This window comes from Eleginops maclovinus, chromosome 10 (assembly GCF_036324505.1).
Source record: "Eleginops maclovinus isolate JMC-PN-2008 ecotype Puerto Natales chromosome 10, JC_Emac_rtc_rv5, whole genome shotgun sequence".
NCBI lineage: Eukaryota > Metazoa > Chordata > Actinopteri > Perciformes > Eleginopidae > Eleginops > Eleginops maclovinus.
Genome location: NC_086358.1, coordinates 17,314,621 through 17,330,543, shown reverse-complemented (window position 1 = coordinate 17,330,543; position 15,923 = coordinate 17,314,621). Strand labels below are relative to the sequence as shown.

At 41.0% G+C, this 15,923-nt stretch overlaps 1 protein-coding gene across 8 annotated transcripts in view; it reads left to right on the top strand.

Annotated features, from left to right (window-relative positions):
- Positions 1 to 14,568, top strand: part of spag9b (sperm associated antigen 9b) — a 41,479-nt gene extending 26,911 nt beyond the window's left edge. For 5 of the 8 annotated variants that reach the window (XM_063892769.1, XM_063892768.1, XM_063892772.1 and 2 more), the window contains 17 exons: positions 885 to 941; positions 3,111 to 3,290; positions 4,103 to 4,232; positions 4,324 to 4,413; positions 6,051 to 6,212; positions 6,298 to 6,469; positions 6,582 to 6,791; positions 7,337 to 7,502; positions 8,542 to 8,670; positions 8,754 to 8,834; positions 8,947 to 9,014; positions 9,112 to 9,260; positions 9,949 to 10,120; positions 10,213 to 10,326; positions 10,493 to 10,666; positions 11,412 to 11,543; positions 11,630 to 14,568. In XM_063892769.1, coding sequence (XP_063748839.1) covers positions 885 to 941; positions 3,111 to 3,290; positions 4,103 to 4,232; positions 4,324 to 4,413; positions 6,051 to 6,212; positions 6,298 to 6,469; positions 6,582 to 6,791; positions 7,337 to 7,502; positions 8,542 to 8,670; positions 8,754 to 8,834; positions 8,947 to 9,014; positions 9,112 to 9,260; positions 9,949 to 10,120; positions 10,213 to 10,326; positions 10,493 to 10,666; positions 11,412 to 11,543; positions 11,630 to 11,748 — 2,305 coding nt within the window. In that variant the 3' untranslated portion in view covers positions 11,749 to 14,568. The remainder of the gene's footprint in view (positions 1 to 884; positions 942 to 3,110; positions 3,291 to 4,102; positions 4,233 to 4,323; positions 4,414 to 6,050; positions 6,213 to 6,297; positions 6,470 to 6,581; positions 6,792 to 7,336; positions 7,503 to 8,541; positions 8,671 to 8,753; positions 8,835 to 8,946; positions 9,015 to 9,111; positions 9,261 to 9,948; positions 10,121 to 10,212; positions 10,327 to 10,492; positions 10,667 to 11,411; positions 11,544 to 11,629) is intronic. The other 3 variants (XM_063892770.1, XM_063892774.1, XM_063892771.1) reach the window with 3 other exon arrangements.
- Positions 14,569 to 15,923: the final 1,355 nt, after the last annotated feature.

Sequence of the window (15,923 nt, the reverse complement as noted above, 5' to 3'; positions counted from 1 at the left end):
TCTGGATAAAAAGCATTGGCAGTTTTTCTCATCAATTGTGAAATGAAATTGTAATTACTTTCTGCATTTGTCCTCTCCATGGTTTGATATGATTGCCTCATGCATGATCACACATGTTGTTGCTACATCAATACTGTAGGTCACTTCATCAGAGTAAAGTAAACGTACCTTCCTCCATTTAGCTGACCATTTTAAATAATTAAATATGTGGTATGCTGCCTACTGCTACATGATATTCATATAATTATCACATTGAAAAGTGTAGTTCAACAACATCTGTACACGGAAGATGGCTGGTTATTGTAGTAATATTAAAGTGCTGGTAAGTCCCTTTTTTTATATTCAAATGAAAACATCTTTCATGTTTAGTTGTCATTTAGTTCATGCTTTAGATTCGTAGTTTAAGGAAAATGAACCTAAAGATGTGGTCTAAGTTAAATTGGTAGATTATGATAAGTCTAATTTATAGAGTAGTATAACAGAAGGTGGTTCACGCAGTACAGTTTATGTACAAGGCTCTCCGTATGTTTGGTGTTTTATTAACGGCATAAAGAAATAAGCTGCAACTCCTTTTTTAGACAGAACCATCAACTATAAGCAGTACAGCATGCCTGGAACACAAGATCAACCAGACAAAGTGAATCATTTTGTTTTTGTTTTGTTGCCATAAAATGGAGCATATTACAATCATGACTGCAATTAAATACTATTCCCCAGTTTATTTGCCTGATACGAGCCTTAATCCACACACCCTCTACAAAGGGAAAATTCAAAAAGCTACTGCAAAAACAAAACTGTCTGAATATGCTTTAAAGTAGAAATAGAGGAACTGACGTAACACCCAGTCTAAAGCATTCAGTTTGATGCAGTGATCTCTCTCTCAGGGCTTCAAAGGAGAACCCCGCTCTTCCAGAGAAGAAGAAATCCAGCCTCTGGCAGTTGTAAGACCCTCTTTTCTTCTCACTTCAGCTCTCAAACACCAACCACAGCGTGACTACAGTAATATTTCTCTGTTTCATTTTGACTTTCTTTTGTATTCCATGTTGTGTGGTTGTGTTCTCCAGGATGTAGGTAAATCTTTGACATGCTAAAGGTGTTATTTGACTGGTTTTCATCTTGACAAAAGTCTTATCAGAGGAGAGCCAGGAAGGAAACAGCAGCTCTGATATCAGATCTGAGCCACTTGACTTTTTGTCTTTATTAAATTAAAGAAAGGTGTAAATATCAGAAGCTTTTGAGCACTGAGGTTCGAAGAATGCACCTGAAGAACTACATTTGAAAAACTGGATTTCTGTGATCTTATCCCAGCTCTCCTTTGTTGAGGTTCGTAAGGAATGAGTTTGGATTGGTTGGTTTTGAAAGAGGACGTTATTTTGGGCAGGTTTTTTCGGGAACAGGATTAGGGCAGCGGCGTGTTTTAAGAGAAGCAAAATCTGATAAATCCACCATCTCTCTCTTTTTGTGTGTGTGTCCCTCTTTATCCTGCTGATGTTGTGTCTGTGTGCAGGGGGTGAGTTGGGATGGTTGCTCAGAGATGGGAGGGAATATAGGACTATGGGTGGAGCAATGTTCAAAATCAAGTGAACAGATGAGCAGCACTAGCCCTGCCCCTTTTTTTCCAGTGAAAACAAAGAATCTGTGCCAAGCAAGAAAAAGTATTTCCATCATGCTTATAAGTTGTCAGACAACCAAAAAAAACACAAATCAGGTTTTCTTTACTTCAACTTCAATGGGGCCAGTTTGTTCACTACCTGTATGTCTTAGAGAAACACACACTGTTAATGCAGCAAAATAATGGGACATAATGACGGGAAAAAAGTGACATATGTCAAACAGTGGTGCTGTGTATATAAACCACCTACAGGATAAATGAGGTTCTTAAAGATCTTAGGATATGACACCTCTGGCCATTGAGATGGATCATTGGTCCTGTTTTCCACGTATTGCTTTTAATTATTTGACCATCTATCAGCGATTATCATCGATCTCACTGACTATAATCATGTAGCAGTTGCTGAATTGCCATAGAAATTGGACTCATTGTAGATTAAAGGACGCTATTATTTTGAGGGTTTCACTTTCCTGTAGTGTGTTATATAGGTTTTTCTGCATATAAATGTTCCTCACCCTCACACTCCCCTGCCTGAAACGCCTCAATAGGACTCCTTTATTTACTTCCGTAACACAATGACATCACTATGTCACACTTGCGCTTTTATTGTCTAGCACTCCAACACATTGTACGTGATAGGCTAAGGGGCGGGACATCTCTAAGCAGTTAATCAATCATATCAGAGCCGGCCAGCTGACCAATCACAGCAGACTGGGCTCTGGTTTCAGACAGAGGGTGAAATGAGGTGCTGCAGCACAGGCAGTATGAGAAAAATAAAGAGCTTTTTGAACATTAAGGCATAGAGACATGTTCAATTAGAGGCACAAAAAACAACGATGAAACTCTAAATGAGCATAATAGGGTCTTTTTAACAAAATGGATTGTATATTATTTCATTTAATCGGCTTGGCGAAGAACTTGTGTTTACTGCCAGTGAAATTACAGCAGATATTTTCACCTAAAAAGGGGCGGGGCCATGATATAGAAGGGAAGCACATAGATTGGTCGCTCTTATGTACACACTAATAAAGATAGACTCACTATAGCCTTTATTTTATTTAAGAAGCTGCAGGATTATAGTATTTGGTTTGATTTGGAACAGTGTATCTGTATATAAGTGTCAGGTTTACTGAGTACTGTGTGCTCTCATTGTACAGTTGGGGGTGTTTTTGTCCAGTTTTGCTCTGTGTTGGTGACTAACGTCCTCATCAGTGTACATTAATAACCCCGCACTCCAGCGTTCTGGGATGAAAGCTGCTCTGGTGCTTTGCTGTTTAAGACAAAGGTCAATGGGGAAGTGCATGTGACTGCTCCCGGTGTGAAAGCTTGCATGGTGTGTTGGCATGGGGAAACGGAACCTTTTTAAAAAAAATGTACCCTTAAATGTTGAACCTTACTTCTGCCACTGGAGCTACCGCTTGTGTCCACCCCTCTATACGTTTGTCTGTGTGCTTTCTTTCCCCGTTCCCCTCCTACTTCCCCACCCTTACACTTGCAGTTTCAGCCGTTTGTTCAGCTCATCGGGCGCAGCGGCCAAGAAGCCGGCGTCCGAGGCCCCGGTGAATGTCAAGTACAACGCACCCACCTCTCAGATTCAGCCGTCAGTTAAGAAGAGGAGCACCACCCTGCAGCAGCTCCCCAGTGACAAGAGCAAAGCCTTTGATTTCCTCAATGAGGAGTAAGTCGCTCACTATTGACTCAAAAGCATTTATTTCATCTCTCATACAGATCAGATTTACCCACAGTGATAAAAAGTGAAACTGCTTGTAGTTCTTTCAACTACTCCACCATCAAGCAAAAACGAAGGAAAAATTTTGCAGCAGGGATTTCATAAACTCCGATTTCCCTGTTTAATATTGATCACACTGAGAAATGCATTGCTTCAATTGTCTGTATTAACAATCCAAACTGAGTGGATTGTTAATTGTCTGCATAAAGTATTTTGGGATCTTGCTATATTGGATGTATAGCCAAGTCCTTCCTAACACTCATGCTTCAGCTGCATAGTGTGGGGATTTATTTCTGATACTTGTGAAAAATCGGATTAACTATTCATTATAGGACATGCAAAACATAATGACCTCAAAGTAATTGCTTCATAATATAATACACAATGTTTTTATCCCTTTTTTTCTACTCGTCCCTGTTTCTTTAAGTGATAAAAGCAGTGGTGGAGGAAGTATTCACATGCTTTACTTGAGTAAAAGTACAAATAATTCAGGTTAAAATACTCCATTACAAGTAAAAGTCTCTCATTCAAAATCTTACTTCAGTAAAAGTACAAAAGTATTTATTTCTTTACAATCATGGCGAACATTTCACCAGTTACAGTGAAACAGACTTGCAGTTACAAGAAGTTATAAAGATTTGAAATAAGGAAGCAGTATGAATTACTACCCTCGGAAGTACAAAATTATAATCAGCAACTTGTAGTAAAAGTAGAGAAACTATGGAAAGCCTTGTGTCAGTGAGCTGTTGTCCCGTCCGCAGAGTGGCAGCGGATAACGTGGTGTCCCGGCGGGAGCAGAAGCGGGCTCAGTACCAGCAGGTGAAAGCTCACGTTCAGAAGGAGGACGGCAGAGTGCAGGCCTATGGCTGGAGTCTGCCCAAGAAGTACAAAGTAAGGAGAGCTCCAGAGCGTCTGCTCCGCTTCAGATCACGGTACTGTGATGTGAGCTGAAACAAACTAATGCATGTTCGTCTTTTTCCAGGCCAACGGTGGTCAGGTAGAGAGTAAGATGAAGAATCTACCTGTTCCTGTCTTCCTCAGACCAGTGGACGAGAAAGATGCTTCTATGAAGGTATGTCCTTCAGCTTCCTAATGTATTAGAACTGCATCAAAATGTATTGTCTTCTCCACAATATTAAAGGGACAGTTCAGCCCACATTCAGAAATGCATCTTTTTCAGTACCAGTTTAAAGTTTGGACACACCATCTCATTCACACGGTTTTTATTTATTTAAATTATTTTCTACATTGTAGATTAATACTGAAGACATCAAAACTATGAAAGAACACATATGGAATGATGTAGTTAACTAAATAGTGTTAAACAATCCAGAATATGATTTATATGTTAGATTCTTCAAAGTAGCCCCCTTTTGCCTTGACGACACTCTTGACTTCCTTCTAACAGCTTCATGAGGGAGTCACCTGGAATTGTTTTAAATGAACAGGTGTGCCTGGGCAAGAGTCAATTTGTGGATTTATTTAATGTGTTTGAGACCATCAATTGTGGTCTGCAGAGGTAGGTTTAGTGCGCAGTGGATTGCCCTATTTGACTCCTGTTGTAATCCATATTATGGCTAGTACCACTCAACTCAGTAAAGAGAAACGACAGTCCATCATTACTTCCGGCACATTTCAAGAACTTTGAACGTATCCTATAGTGCAGTCACAAAAACCATCAAACGCTTTGATGAAACTGACTCATGAAGACCGCCCCAGGAAAGAAGACCAAGAGTTACCTCTGCTGCAGAGGATAAATACCTGAGTTTTTCGGTCACAGAAACCAAAAATGAACAGCACTCAGATTAGAGCCCACATGCATTCTTCACAGAGCTCAAGCAGCACACAAATCTCAACCTCCACTGTTCAGAGGAGACTGCGTAAATCAGGCCTTCATGTTCAAATCGCTGCAAGGAAGCGACTACTGAGGATGAATAACAAGAAGAAGGGAATTGTTTGGGCCAAGAAACACACAGAATGGACATTTGACCAATGGAAATCTGTACTTTGGTAAATAATTCCATATGTGTTCTTTCATAGTTTTGATGTCTGCAGTATTAATCTACAACTTAGAAAATGAATAGAAACCTTCAAATGAGAAGGTGTGTCCAAACATTTCACTGGTTCAGTGGATTTCTGCCTTCTCTCAGATGCATTGTAACATTTAAAAACATCAACTTGACAACAGTAATGTCTTTATTCAGAAATAATATCCTCATTGCTCAATATAATCCACAGAGCTTGTTGAAGGCAGTGTAATACAGGAACTGTTCTCTCTATCATCACAGTGCAGAAGCTAGCTTTTATCGACTAAAAGAGGGGATGTTAGTGCAATATGTATACAATGTTGGCCTCCTCGCATGAGCTGAAAAGATGAGTTCAGGAGAGCTGACATGAAATTGCTCCCAACAAGGTCTTTGGATCATCTTGAGTAAATGCGTCATGGTCTGAAAGAGACATTGTTATAGAGCTTTTCAAATGTATTATTTGACACATTGAGCACCACAAGCTAAGCTAAGACTTTTTTTAATTGTCTTCAAACCAATATGGTATTACAATATTGCATCACAAGCATTATTGTTTGTCTTTATCCTTCGCTGTGACTCAAACTGAATATAAAAGCTATCAAAACCTATGCAATACAGTAAACCTGTGCAAAAGGGATGCATTCATAAATTCATCATCGTATTCACTGTGTCGGTGCTTTAGCTGTGGTGTGCTGCTGGGGTGAACCTCTCCGGAGGTAAAACCAGGGACGGAGGCTCCATCGTAGGAGCCAGCGTCTTCTACAGCGACTTGTCTGGACCAGAGAGCCCTGAGAGGAGAAAAGGATCCCAGAGCAGCCTGGATAAACTGGATCAAGAACTCGAGGTACAAACCCACAGGCACACAGGTTTCAGTGACGAGGATAATCATATAAAGGATTACGAATCACACTCTTTGGGTTGTTCTGCAGGATCAGCAGAAGGAGCTGCGGCAGAACGATGAGATGTCGTCGCTGGTTTGGATCTGCACCAGCACGGAGTCCACCACCAAAGTCGTTGTCATCGACGCCAACCAGGCTGGAAACATCCTGGAGAGCTTCTTCGTGTGTGACTCCCACGTCCTCTGCATCGCCAGCGTTCCAGGTCAGTGGGTGAATAAATGTGCATCTGATTGCTGAGAAAAAGATCAACTCAAATGATGCACAAATGAACTGCACCAATTACAAGGTGGCCCATCTTTTCAAATATTTTTTAGGTGCAAGAGAGACTGACTACCCGGCTGGTGAGGAAGTAGCTCCAAACTCTGAAACAGAAGCAGTGGCAAACGTCTGCTCACAATCAACGGAGAGCAGCTCAGCGGGGGGAGACGACGTGCTCGGAGGCATCACTGTGGTGGGCTGTGAGGTGGAGGGAGTGACAGCGGTTCCTCAGACAGCAGGCAGTCCAGGAGAGGACGGAGAAACCGGTCAGAGACGTTTACTGTCACATGCCTTTCCTGCCTCACATTAGCATGCACATCAGTCAGTGTTTAACAAGCTTCAGAGAGGTACTTTTAAACTAATAAAAAGGATAGAAAATGCATTTTAAAAAAGAAATAAAACTCCTTACCCTTCCACAGTGTGTTGGAATATCTGAAATGTATTATTCTTTATGTACTTTATAAAGTAAACTGTCAAATATTTGACAACAATATGATTATATTTCTTATACTATCTGCAAAATTGATACATTTAAACATACATATTAATTAAATATTAACTAATAACCTGCAATTTCCATGAATGCAGCTTGTTTTTCCAAGATGTTGTGCTGAGAGGTGGGAAATGTGATGAGAGACTATATAGTAACCAAAATTGAATTTATTAGCCATGAAGATTTTAAAGTCCTTACTGTTTCCTGTTTAATTTTGTACCTCTCTGGCACATATAGTAATAAAGCTACAATGACGCCATAAATATTACTCCAACATATGAGTCTATCACGTTTACTGAGAGATGCTCCTCTCTCCAGAATCCAGATCCGCAGAGGAAGCCACAGAGGCGACCGAGGCCAGTGCAGGACCTGCAGACCAAAGAACAAGCCTGCGGGGAGCGTACACTGAACACGTGTTCACCGACCCTCTGGGGGCCCAGCACACAGCAGAGGCTCCAGCCAACTACACTCAGAGGTACACAATGTACGTTTCAGTCAGTAAAATAAAACCATTCCTCAGAATAACCGTAAACAAACCCATTAAGCAACAACATCCAATCACATAAAACCTGTGTACATGCAGCTGTGGAAAAAATTAAGAGACCACTTCAGCATTATCATTTTCTCTTGTTTTATTATTTATAGGGATGTATTTGAGTTCAATTTTTATTTTATTTTTGTATTCTATGAGCTACTGACAATTTTTCTCTGTTGGAATTCAACAGACAAAAGAATGACTGCCATACATGTAGAGATAAAGATTTAAGGACAATTTTGAGTGGTTTCCGGAGCTGTATCTGTGTGATGGTACATTTTGAATAGAATGCATTAAAGAGGCCCTATTATGATTTTGGGGGTGTTCCCTTTCCTGTAGTGTTTTAAATGGGTTTTTTGTGCATGTCAATGGTATTCAAAGGCTAAAATCCCCAAAGAAACACCTCCATTGGACACCATTGTTCTTTGTTTCAATACTATAGTGGCATTGCTTTGTAACACTTGGCTTCTACCACTCTGCTACCAATAATCTCACGCCCTTTTTATTGATTGTGTAGAGAGTGGTGCAGTGATGCCGAATATTTTTGGTGTGGCCGAACTACCAGTAAGCATTACAAGGGCTCTCTCGACAAAAAGCAATGAGTATTTTTTCCATTGTAGTTTTGGGAATTTTGAGATAATCATAAACACTTTTTGTTCAACAGGATAACCTCCACATATTAACACTGCCTATAATTGTTAAAACCTAAATGCAATTGCACGAAATACAAAGCTAACATTAGGATATAAACACACCACATCATTGTTGCATGACACACATTTAAATGTTAAAAAAACATTGATTTTGAGACTAGCAGTGAGCATTCTAACTCATTCCCAAATATTAAGACTCATTCCTGTGTCTCGCTGTAGTGGCAACAGTTTGAAAATTACTCACACCTAGATGTGTAGCTGCTGCACATTTGGCCTCAATGTTAAATGATGCAATCGCAGCCTCTCTAATTCTCAAATTTGTATGTGACGAGCAGGGAGAGTGATCTGCTGAAAGACGGCGTGAGTTCAAACCCCAACGCGGAGGAGCAGGACCTGATGAGGGAGGAGGCTCAGAAAATGAGCAGCGTGCTCCCCACTATGTGGCTGGGGGCTCAGAATGGATGGTGAGGGTTACAGTTCAGTTGCCCATCACAATTATTTATGGTCCATAATTCCAGAAATGTGAAGAAAGCCTTTGTGATTGCAGTGTTTACGTCCACTCCTCTGTGGCTCAGTGGAAAAAGTGTCTCCACTCAATAAAGCTGAAGGACTCTGTGCTCGGCATAGTGTGAGTACAGTGAAATAATACACGTACATATATTCACTCTCATGTAGCTACTCAATAACGCTAAAGGACTATTGAGTAGAATGATGTGAGCGCTGTTTCTTCTCTCTGACAGGCACGTGAAGGGGCGTGTACTGGTGGGTCTCTCTGATGGCACTTTAGCCATTTTCCACAGAGGAGTAGGTAAGGGAACACACACCACTTTGAAATGAACAAGTAATATCAACCCCATGTGGGATTTATCTGTAAATATAACCATGGCTTCCTCGGTTTGTGGCAGATGGGCAGTGGGATCTGACCAACTACCATCTGTTAGACCTGGGGAGACCCCACCACTCAATCCGCTGCATGACTGTAGTGCATGACAAGGTGTGGTGCGGCTACAGGAACAAGATCCATGTGGTGCAGCCCAAAGCCATGAAGATAGAGGTACAACTACAATCGGAGGATGAAACCCTGAAGATGAAACCCTCTTTATTAGTCACATACATGCACACAGCAGAGCACACACAGTGAAATTGGTCCTCTGCATTTAACCCATCCTAGTACTAGCAGCAGTGGGCAGCTATTGTGCAGTGCCCGGGGAGCAATGGGGAGGGGGGATTGGAGGTGTCCAGTGCCTTGCTCAAGGGCACCACAGCAGGGCCTAGGAGGTGAACTGGGACCTCTCCAAGTAGCAGTCCACTTTCCATATTTCAAGTCTGTTCGGGGACTTGAACCGGCGACCCTACGATTCCCAGTCCAAGCCCCTACTGACTGGGCCACTGCTGGAAAACTGACAGTGCACTTCAGTCTCTTGTGGCTGAAATTTGTATTACAACAACAATCCCCTTGAAGTGACAATCTTGACATAAAAAAATGAATTACCTGTCAAAGATTTTTTTCCCCACTGTTTTCCCAGATGAACACATTTTAAGCAGCTTTAAAATACAATTTAGATAAAAGCTTTCATTTTTGACTGGGAAATAATAAACACAGGAAAAAATTGGATCAGCATATTTAGTCATATTTTGCCTCCTTATTTTATTATCATTAGTAGTGTTAAAGTCATTTTGGCCTTGAGTCATGAAATCCTTCTTACACTCTTCTTTATTTGGGTACTTTTTGTCCTCTACAGAAATCCTTTGATGCCCACCCCCGTAAGGACAGCCAGGTGCGTCAGCTGGCCTGGGACGGGGACGGTATCTGGGTGTCCATCAGACTGGACTCCACCCTCAGGCTGTTCCATGCTCACACCTTCCAGCACCTTCAGGACGTGGACATCGAGCCCTACGTCAGCAAGATGCTGGGTCAGCTCACTCTTTATCACAACAACCATTCCTCCGTAAAAACACAAAGGACCGTTCCATCAACTCAGATTATGTGTTACTTCCTTTCTCAGGCACGGGGAAACTAGGCTTCTCATTCGTCAGGATCACCGCTCTCATGGTGTCCTCTAACCGTCTATGGATCGGCACCGGAAACGGAGTCATCATCTCCATCCCTCTGACAGACTGTGAGTTCAGGAACTAGATCGACATCTTATTTATTTATTTATTTTGTAATGAAATTAAGATGTATCTGAGAATATATACAAGTTGTTGATTTTTTCCGGACTTTCAGGGCCAGTGTAATAAATACATTTAAAACATTTGATCTGCCTCTTTATTACTTTCCCTTAGCAGGCAACAAGGCGACTAAGGCAGTAGGGAGCAATCCAGGAGGTGTAGTGTACAGCGACGACAGCGGAGACAAGGTGACGGCCGGGACGTTTGTTCCGTACTGCTCCATGGCTCAGGCTCAGCTCTGTTTCCATGGTCACAGAGATGCTGTCAAGTTCTTCACCGCTGTCCCAGGTAAACACTCTTCACCCTCTCAGAGAAAATGAGTCAGTTCCACAAGTATTCAGCTAAGACATATATTTATTCTATAGTCCCGTTGTTATTTATGAACTCTGCCATTAAAAAATGGAGTTTCCTCAAACATTCAGGTCCTAACAAGTCTGTCATTTGTTGGGATATTTAATCTTTCTAGTAAAAGAACATGCCTTTTTAATATGCTAATATGAACTGCAAATGATATGATATGTTTTATATATATATATATAATAAACTGGTTCCCACAGGTCCTTATAATCCTGGAAAGTGTGTGATTATGAAGGGGAAAAATATACATTAGAAAGATGGATAGGTACTTTATTGATCCCAATTATGTATACATAGATATTGAAACCTTTTTAACTTAATACTAGGTTTTGTTTCGTTCCACTGTCTGCATTTGTGTCTACAACAGCTGCATCATCGTTTAACCCGGTAAAGTACAACAAAAAATTACCTGATTTTTGGCTTAAACTGTCAAATTGGGTCCTTCAATTTGAGGTATTCAGTCTTTACAAGCACTTTGGAGTTTAACAGTTTGTGGGAATTCTTGATACTCTTTAATAGTCCTACCTGGTTTCTCATATTAGTGAATGCAGATGAAAAGATAGTCAGTGAGCGCAGATCTGTTTTAAGCACCGCACACAGAGCAGAAGGTAAGCGCCAGATAAACACAATCTGGACTGTGAGGTGATATTTAAAGTGTGTGGCTCTGTGCTCTCAGGTCATGCAGATCCATCTGCTTCCTGTGGAGGGGAGGCAGCGGGGGATAAGACGACAGATGCCGCGGCTCAGGAAGGAACCAAGTCCATGTTGGTGATGAGCGGAGGAGAGGGCTACATCGACTTCAGGATGGGTGAGTGTGCTACATGTAGAGGAAGAAACCACTGCTATCGTCACAGGGGATTTAGAGACCAATTTCCTGTTTCTGTCCGTCTTCAGGTGATGAGGATGGGGAGGGGGAGGAGGCGGAGCAGCCCCCCATGAAGCTGCACCCCTCCCAGGCTAAAGCCGAGCGCAGCCACCTCATCGTGTGGCAGATCCTGGACAACGAGGACTGACCTCTGACCCCTGATGCTTGATTTGCCTTTTCTCTCAAACTCGCTGCCATGAAGGAGTTCAGGGGGACGGACCCCCCTCCCCCCTCCTGTGACACGAGTTTAATCAGCACTTTTTCTTCCTGAACAATAAGAGTGAAACACGTAGAGACTGCTCTGAGAGCTGCTCAGTGATCGAACTGCATGTTATTGTTTTAACCATGATTTTCTCCTTTTAATCTAATATTATATACATTTGAATCTGTAATAATGCCTCTTCGAATATCATTTGAGGTAAAGCTGTATTTGGATACAGAACTTTTTGTTTTTTATTTGCTCCTCAAATACAATGATTCTGTCCCCCGCCTTACACTTCCAGGTTTCCTTCCCTCAGTTCAGTTTGTGTGCGCTCATGATGGAGTCTTCTAAATCAAGATGCTAAATCAGTTACAAACATTACAAAAATCACCTGTTAGCACCTCACCTCTTGTGCTCTTGAATAACACGAGAAGGAAGCAATCATGTGAGGGAGCAAATCATTAGAGATTCTTCATGAATCCATAACCCTGTTTTATGTTTTTAATCCTTTGAGAACTTGGCTTTTGATTGTATGCAAGACAAAGTGGATTTATTGCCACATGTTTCTAGGTCAGGGTTTGTTTTAGTCGGCAACACATCAGCTTTAAGTATATATTTGAGAAGAACATGGCCTTATATTTATCTTAATATTCATAAAGTAACAGTGGTAGACCCAGTTCAATCCACCATTACATTCCAGTCACAGAGCAAAGCCTCAGATGTTCTGAAAAGTCAACCAGCAATGTTTGATAAAACCCAGAGGGTTGCAATAACCAGTACCTTTGTTCTTTAAATATTCCCAGAATCCCTTAACGACTCTTCAAGCCATCTGAACAAATCTCCATCTGCTGCAATATAAAAATAACTCTTAACCAATAAAATACCTCTTTTTCTTGCTATGCTGGCAGCATCATGGTTCCATGGATGGCTTTGCTAAGGCTTAATACCTAAACAACTGTTAGATGGATTGTCTTGGAATTTAGTGCTGAAAGTCATGCCCCCCCTCAGGGTGAGTTGCAATAACTTTGGTGATCCTGACCCACCATAAGTTCCACATTTTATTCATCCAATACTTTGGTTTATGGCAAAATACCTGCAAAACCTCAGTGAAGCTTTATTTGTCGTGCTATTTAACGTAGTAAATAAGTATCAGCTAAACTACGACACAAACATCGGCTAACATTAGCATCGTCAGTGTTAGCATGCTGACGTTAGCCTTTAGCTCATAGCACCACTGTGCCTGAGAGCTGCTAGCATTTCTTTACACACAAATATGAAATATTTTTCAGGAAATCTCATTCTAAGCTCTGTGACTTGAGTGTAATGGTGATATTTTAGAGGTACAAACTAGAGGCCAAGTAACTAACTGAGTGCGACTGTCTTGGTTGATATGCTTAAACATTTGTAGACCCCAGATTTGTACTTTATCCAGTATTACATGAGGATGCGGTCAGTCCTATGCTCTCAGTTTAACCACCAGCTCCAGCTAGTAGACACTTTAATAATATTCCTTAGGTATCAAGAGTTTAAAGTAACCAAGCTTTTCAAGTGTGATAAAGTATTTATTTTTTCTTGAAAGAATGTTGCGCTTGCTACCAAAGGAAATTAAAGATGGATAGTTTGCTGAAACAGTCTAACATTGAGCAGTTGAGTCTGCCTCCATGTAGATAGCATTTTGTAACAGGAATCCTGGTGAACAGATAAGATATATTTTTAGACTTTCATAAGGGGAAATTGATATTTTCAGGGTGTGAACAATGAGAATGTGCTGGATCTGAGAGGATCAAAGAAGCAGCCACACTAAGGATTACATAACCCGCCTTCTAATCCTTATTTCCACATGTAGAGGTCAGAACTTTTATTTATTTTCTTCTTTGCCCCCTTTTGTGCAACTATATGATAATCTGACATTCTTAGCAAGATCCGAAACAGATGATTTATCTCTTTTAATGAATTTTTTTTAGAAAGTTTGTGTTCTAGACTGTCTTCTTCTTGAAAACAGTGCACAAAATGTCTGTTTGGTTGTCATATAAAACTGTATCTCTGGCCTCAGTACCAGTGCACTGGTATGTATTGTCCTCTTTGTATTGAACAGTATCGTGTGTGTGTGTGTGTGTGTGTGTGTGTGTGTGTGTGTGTGTGTGTGTGTGTGTGTGTGTGTGTGTGTGTGTGTGTGTGTGTGTGTGTGTGTGTGTGTGTGTGTGTGTGTGTGTGTGTGTGTGTGTGTGTGTGTGTGTGTGTGTGTGTGTGTGTGTGTGTGTGTGTGTGTGTGTGTGTGTGTGTGTGTGTGTGTGTGTGTGTGTGTGTGTTTTAGCCATTTCAGTATTTATTTACAATGATTGAGCCTTTGCAATTCCGAATGTATCTTTGTACATTGAATATGAATATATATTATGGTATATGTATGAAACATTGAAATGGCTTGGATGCTGTTCAAATGAATATGTTTTGTTCGGGGAAACCCTACTCAGCTATGCACTATGTCTGTGGGGGGGTTTGCTTCAGGCCTGTTTTGTATGTTATAGTAAAAAACCCTGCAGCCTGTCCACAGAAACAATCAGCTTTCAACTAATGCAGGAAATAAACTGAAGTCCATGAGCGAGAAGCTTCATCCCACCTCGGCATGATGGATCAGGTCGGCCATCCGTCTCTCCTGTGTGTCGCTAACATGGAGGACACTTTCCCTTCCATGTTAGCTGACACTCAATCTTCTACAGCATATCTAGCCTTATTTTTAACAGTCAATAAAAGCAGTTTTTGTGGGCATGTTTTGTCAGCTTGTAGTGGGTTTTTTTCTTCTTAAAATAGCCTAATATGCCTATGCGATTTTCCTGTAGTGTGTTTTATAGGTTTTTGGGCTTGTAATTTGTCTGCAAAGGCTAAAAAACCTTTCTGATTGTCAGATTTGGTCACTTTGTGATGTCACAATATTTTTTGGGTTGTGCAACCATCAGCCACTAACCAACAAAGATCTCACCCGCCCACATTATCACTGTATCTCCTCCTAGAGCACCGTTGCGTTTTTTTTAAACAAATCACTTCTCAGAGGGGCGTGGCCAGCAGCAGCTCATTAGCATTTAAAGCTACAGGACTTTTGGAACGGGGCTGAAACAGAGGGGTTTATGGCATGCTACAATGAACTGTTTGTTATTTCAGCCAAACACTTCAGAGACATGTTCTGTATATATCTGAGACCTGTAATACAGTGGTTCCCAAACTTTTTCTGCTGGGACCCCCTTTAAGACCTAAACATATTTTGGAGCCCCCCCTAAACACCGAAACTTTTAGTTTCTTGAAAATGTATTTTGAAATTCACGCAAACAGTACAAATAAACAATAAGGGCATAATCACCATTACAAGACACTTCAAAATAACATTTATTCATGTGTTTTGTGTGCAACAGCACTGTTTTAACAACTTTGCAACTGCAACTTCTCTTCTTGAGTGACAAAATAACAAAAAAAGTAACTTACATTTACTTTTAAATTGTACAACTTTGAACCTATTTCATCTTTTTAACATCTGCACTGAATTTGAAAAAATACCCCAGATTTGTTTTTTCATAAAATATTTCATACATCTCAGTGACTAGTGTGGGCATGCTTTGAACTGCAGATCTTTTCAAATCGTGGTGGCAACTGTGAGATGGCCACCCTCAGTTCATTCTCAATGTCCAGCTTTGACCTGTATTTGGTCTTTATGGAGGCCACTGCAGAAAAGCCCACCTCACAAAGATAAGACGTGGCAAAAGGGAGTAATACTGCCATTGCCTTTCCACCCAATAGTGGGTAGTCCTCCTCCACCCCAATCCAAAATGCAGTAAGTAACTTGGCCTGAAACTGCAGTTTCAGCGTGGAGTCTGATGTGATATCAATGAACTGCTCCTCTTCAGCAGTGCTGAAGTCAGTAGGTGCGGCTGCAGTGAAGGGGTCTAGGATCCAGTCATATTGTGCTGAATCCTTCACTGAAAAATACCTCTGAAAATGTTGTTGTAGGGCAGAGATGTGTGCTCTCATACAAGGCACGATTGTGTTCTGAATGTTGTTGGATTCAAGAAAAGCATGAAGGTTCTGAAATGAGTCTATGTTTCCCTCCCTAATTTTCCGCTCCCACATTTCCA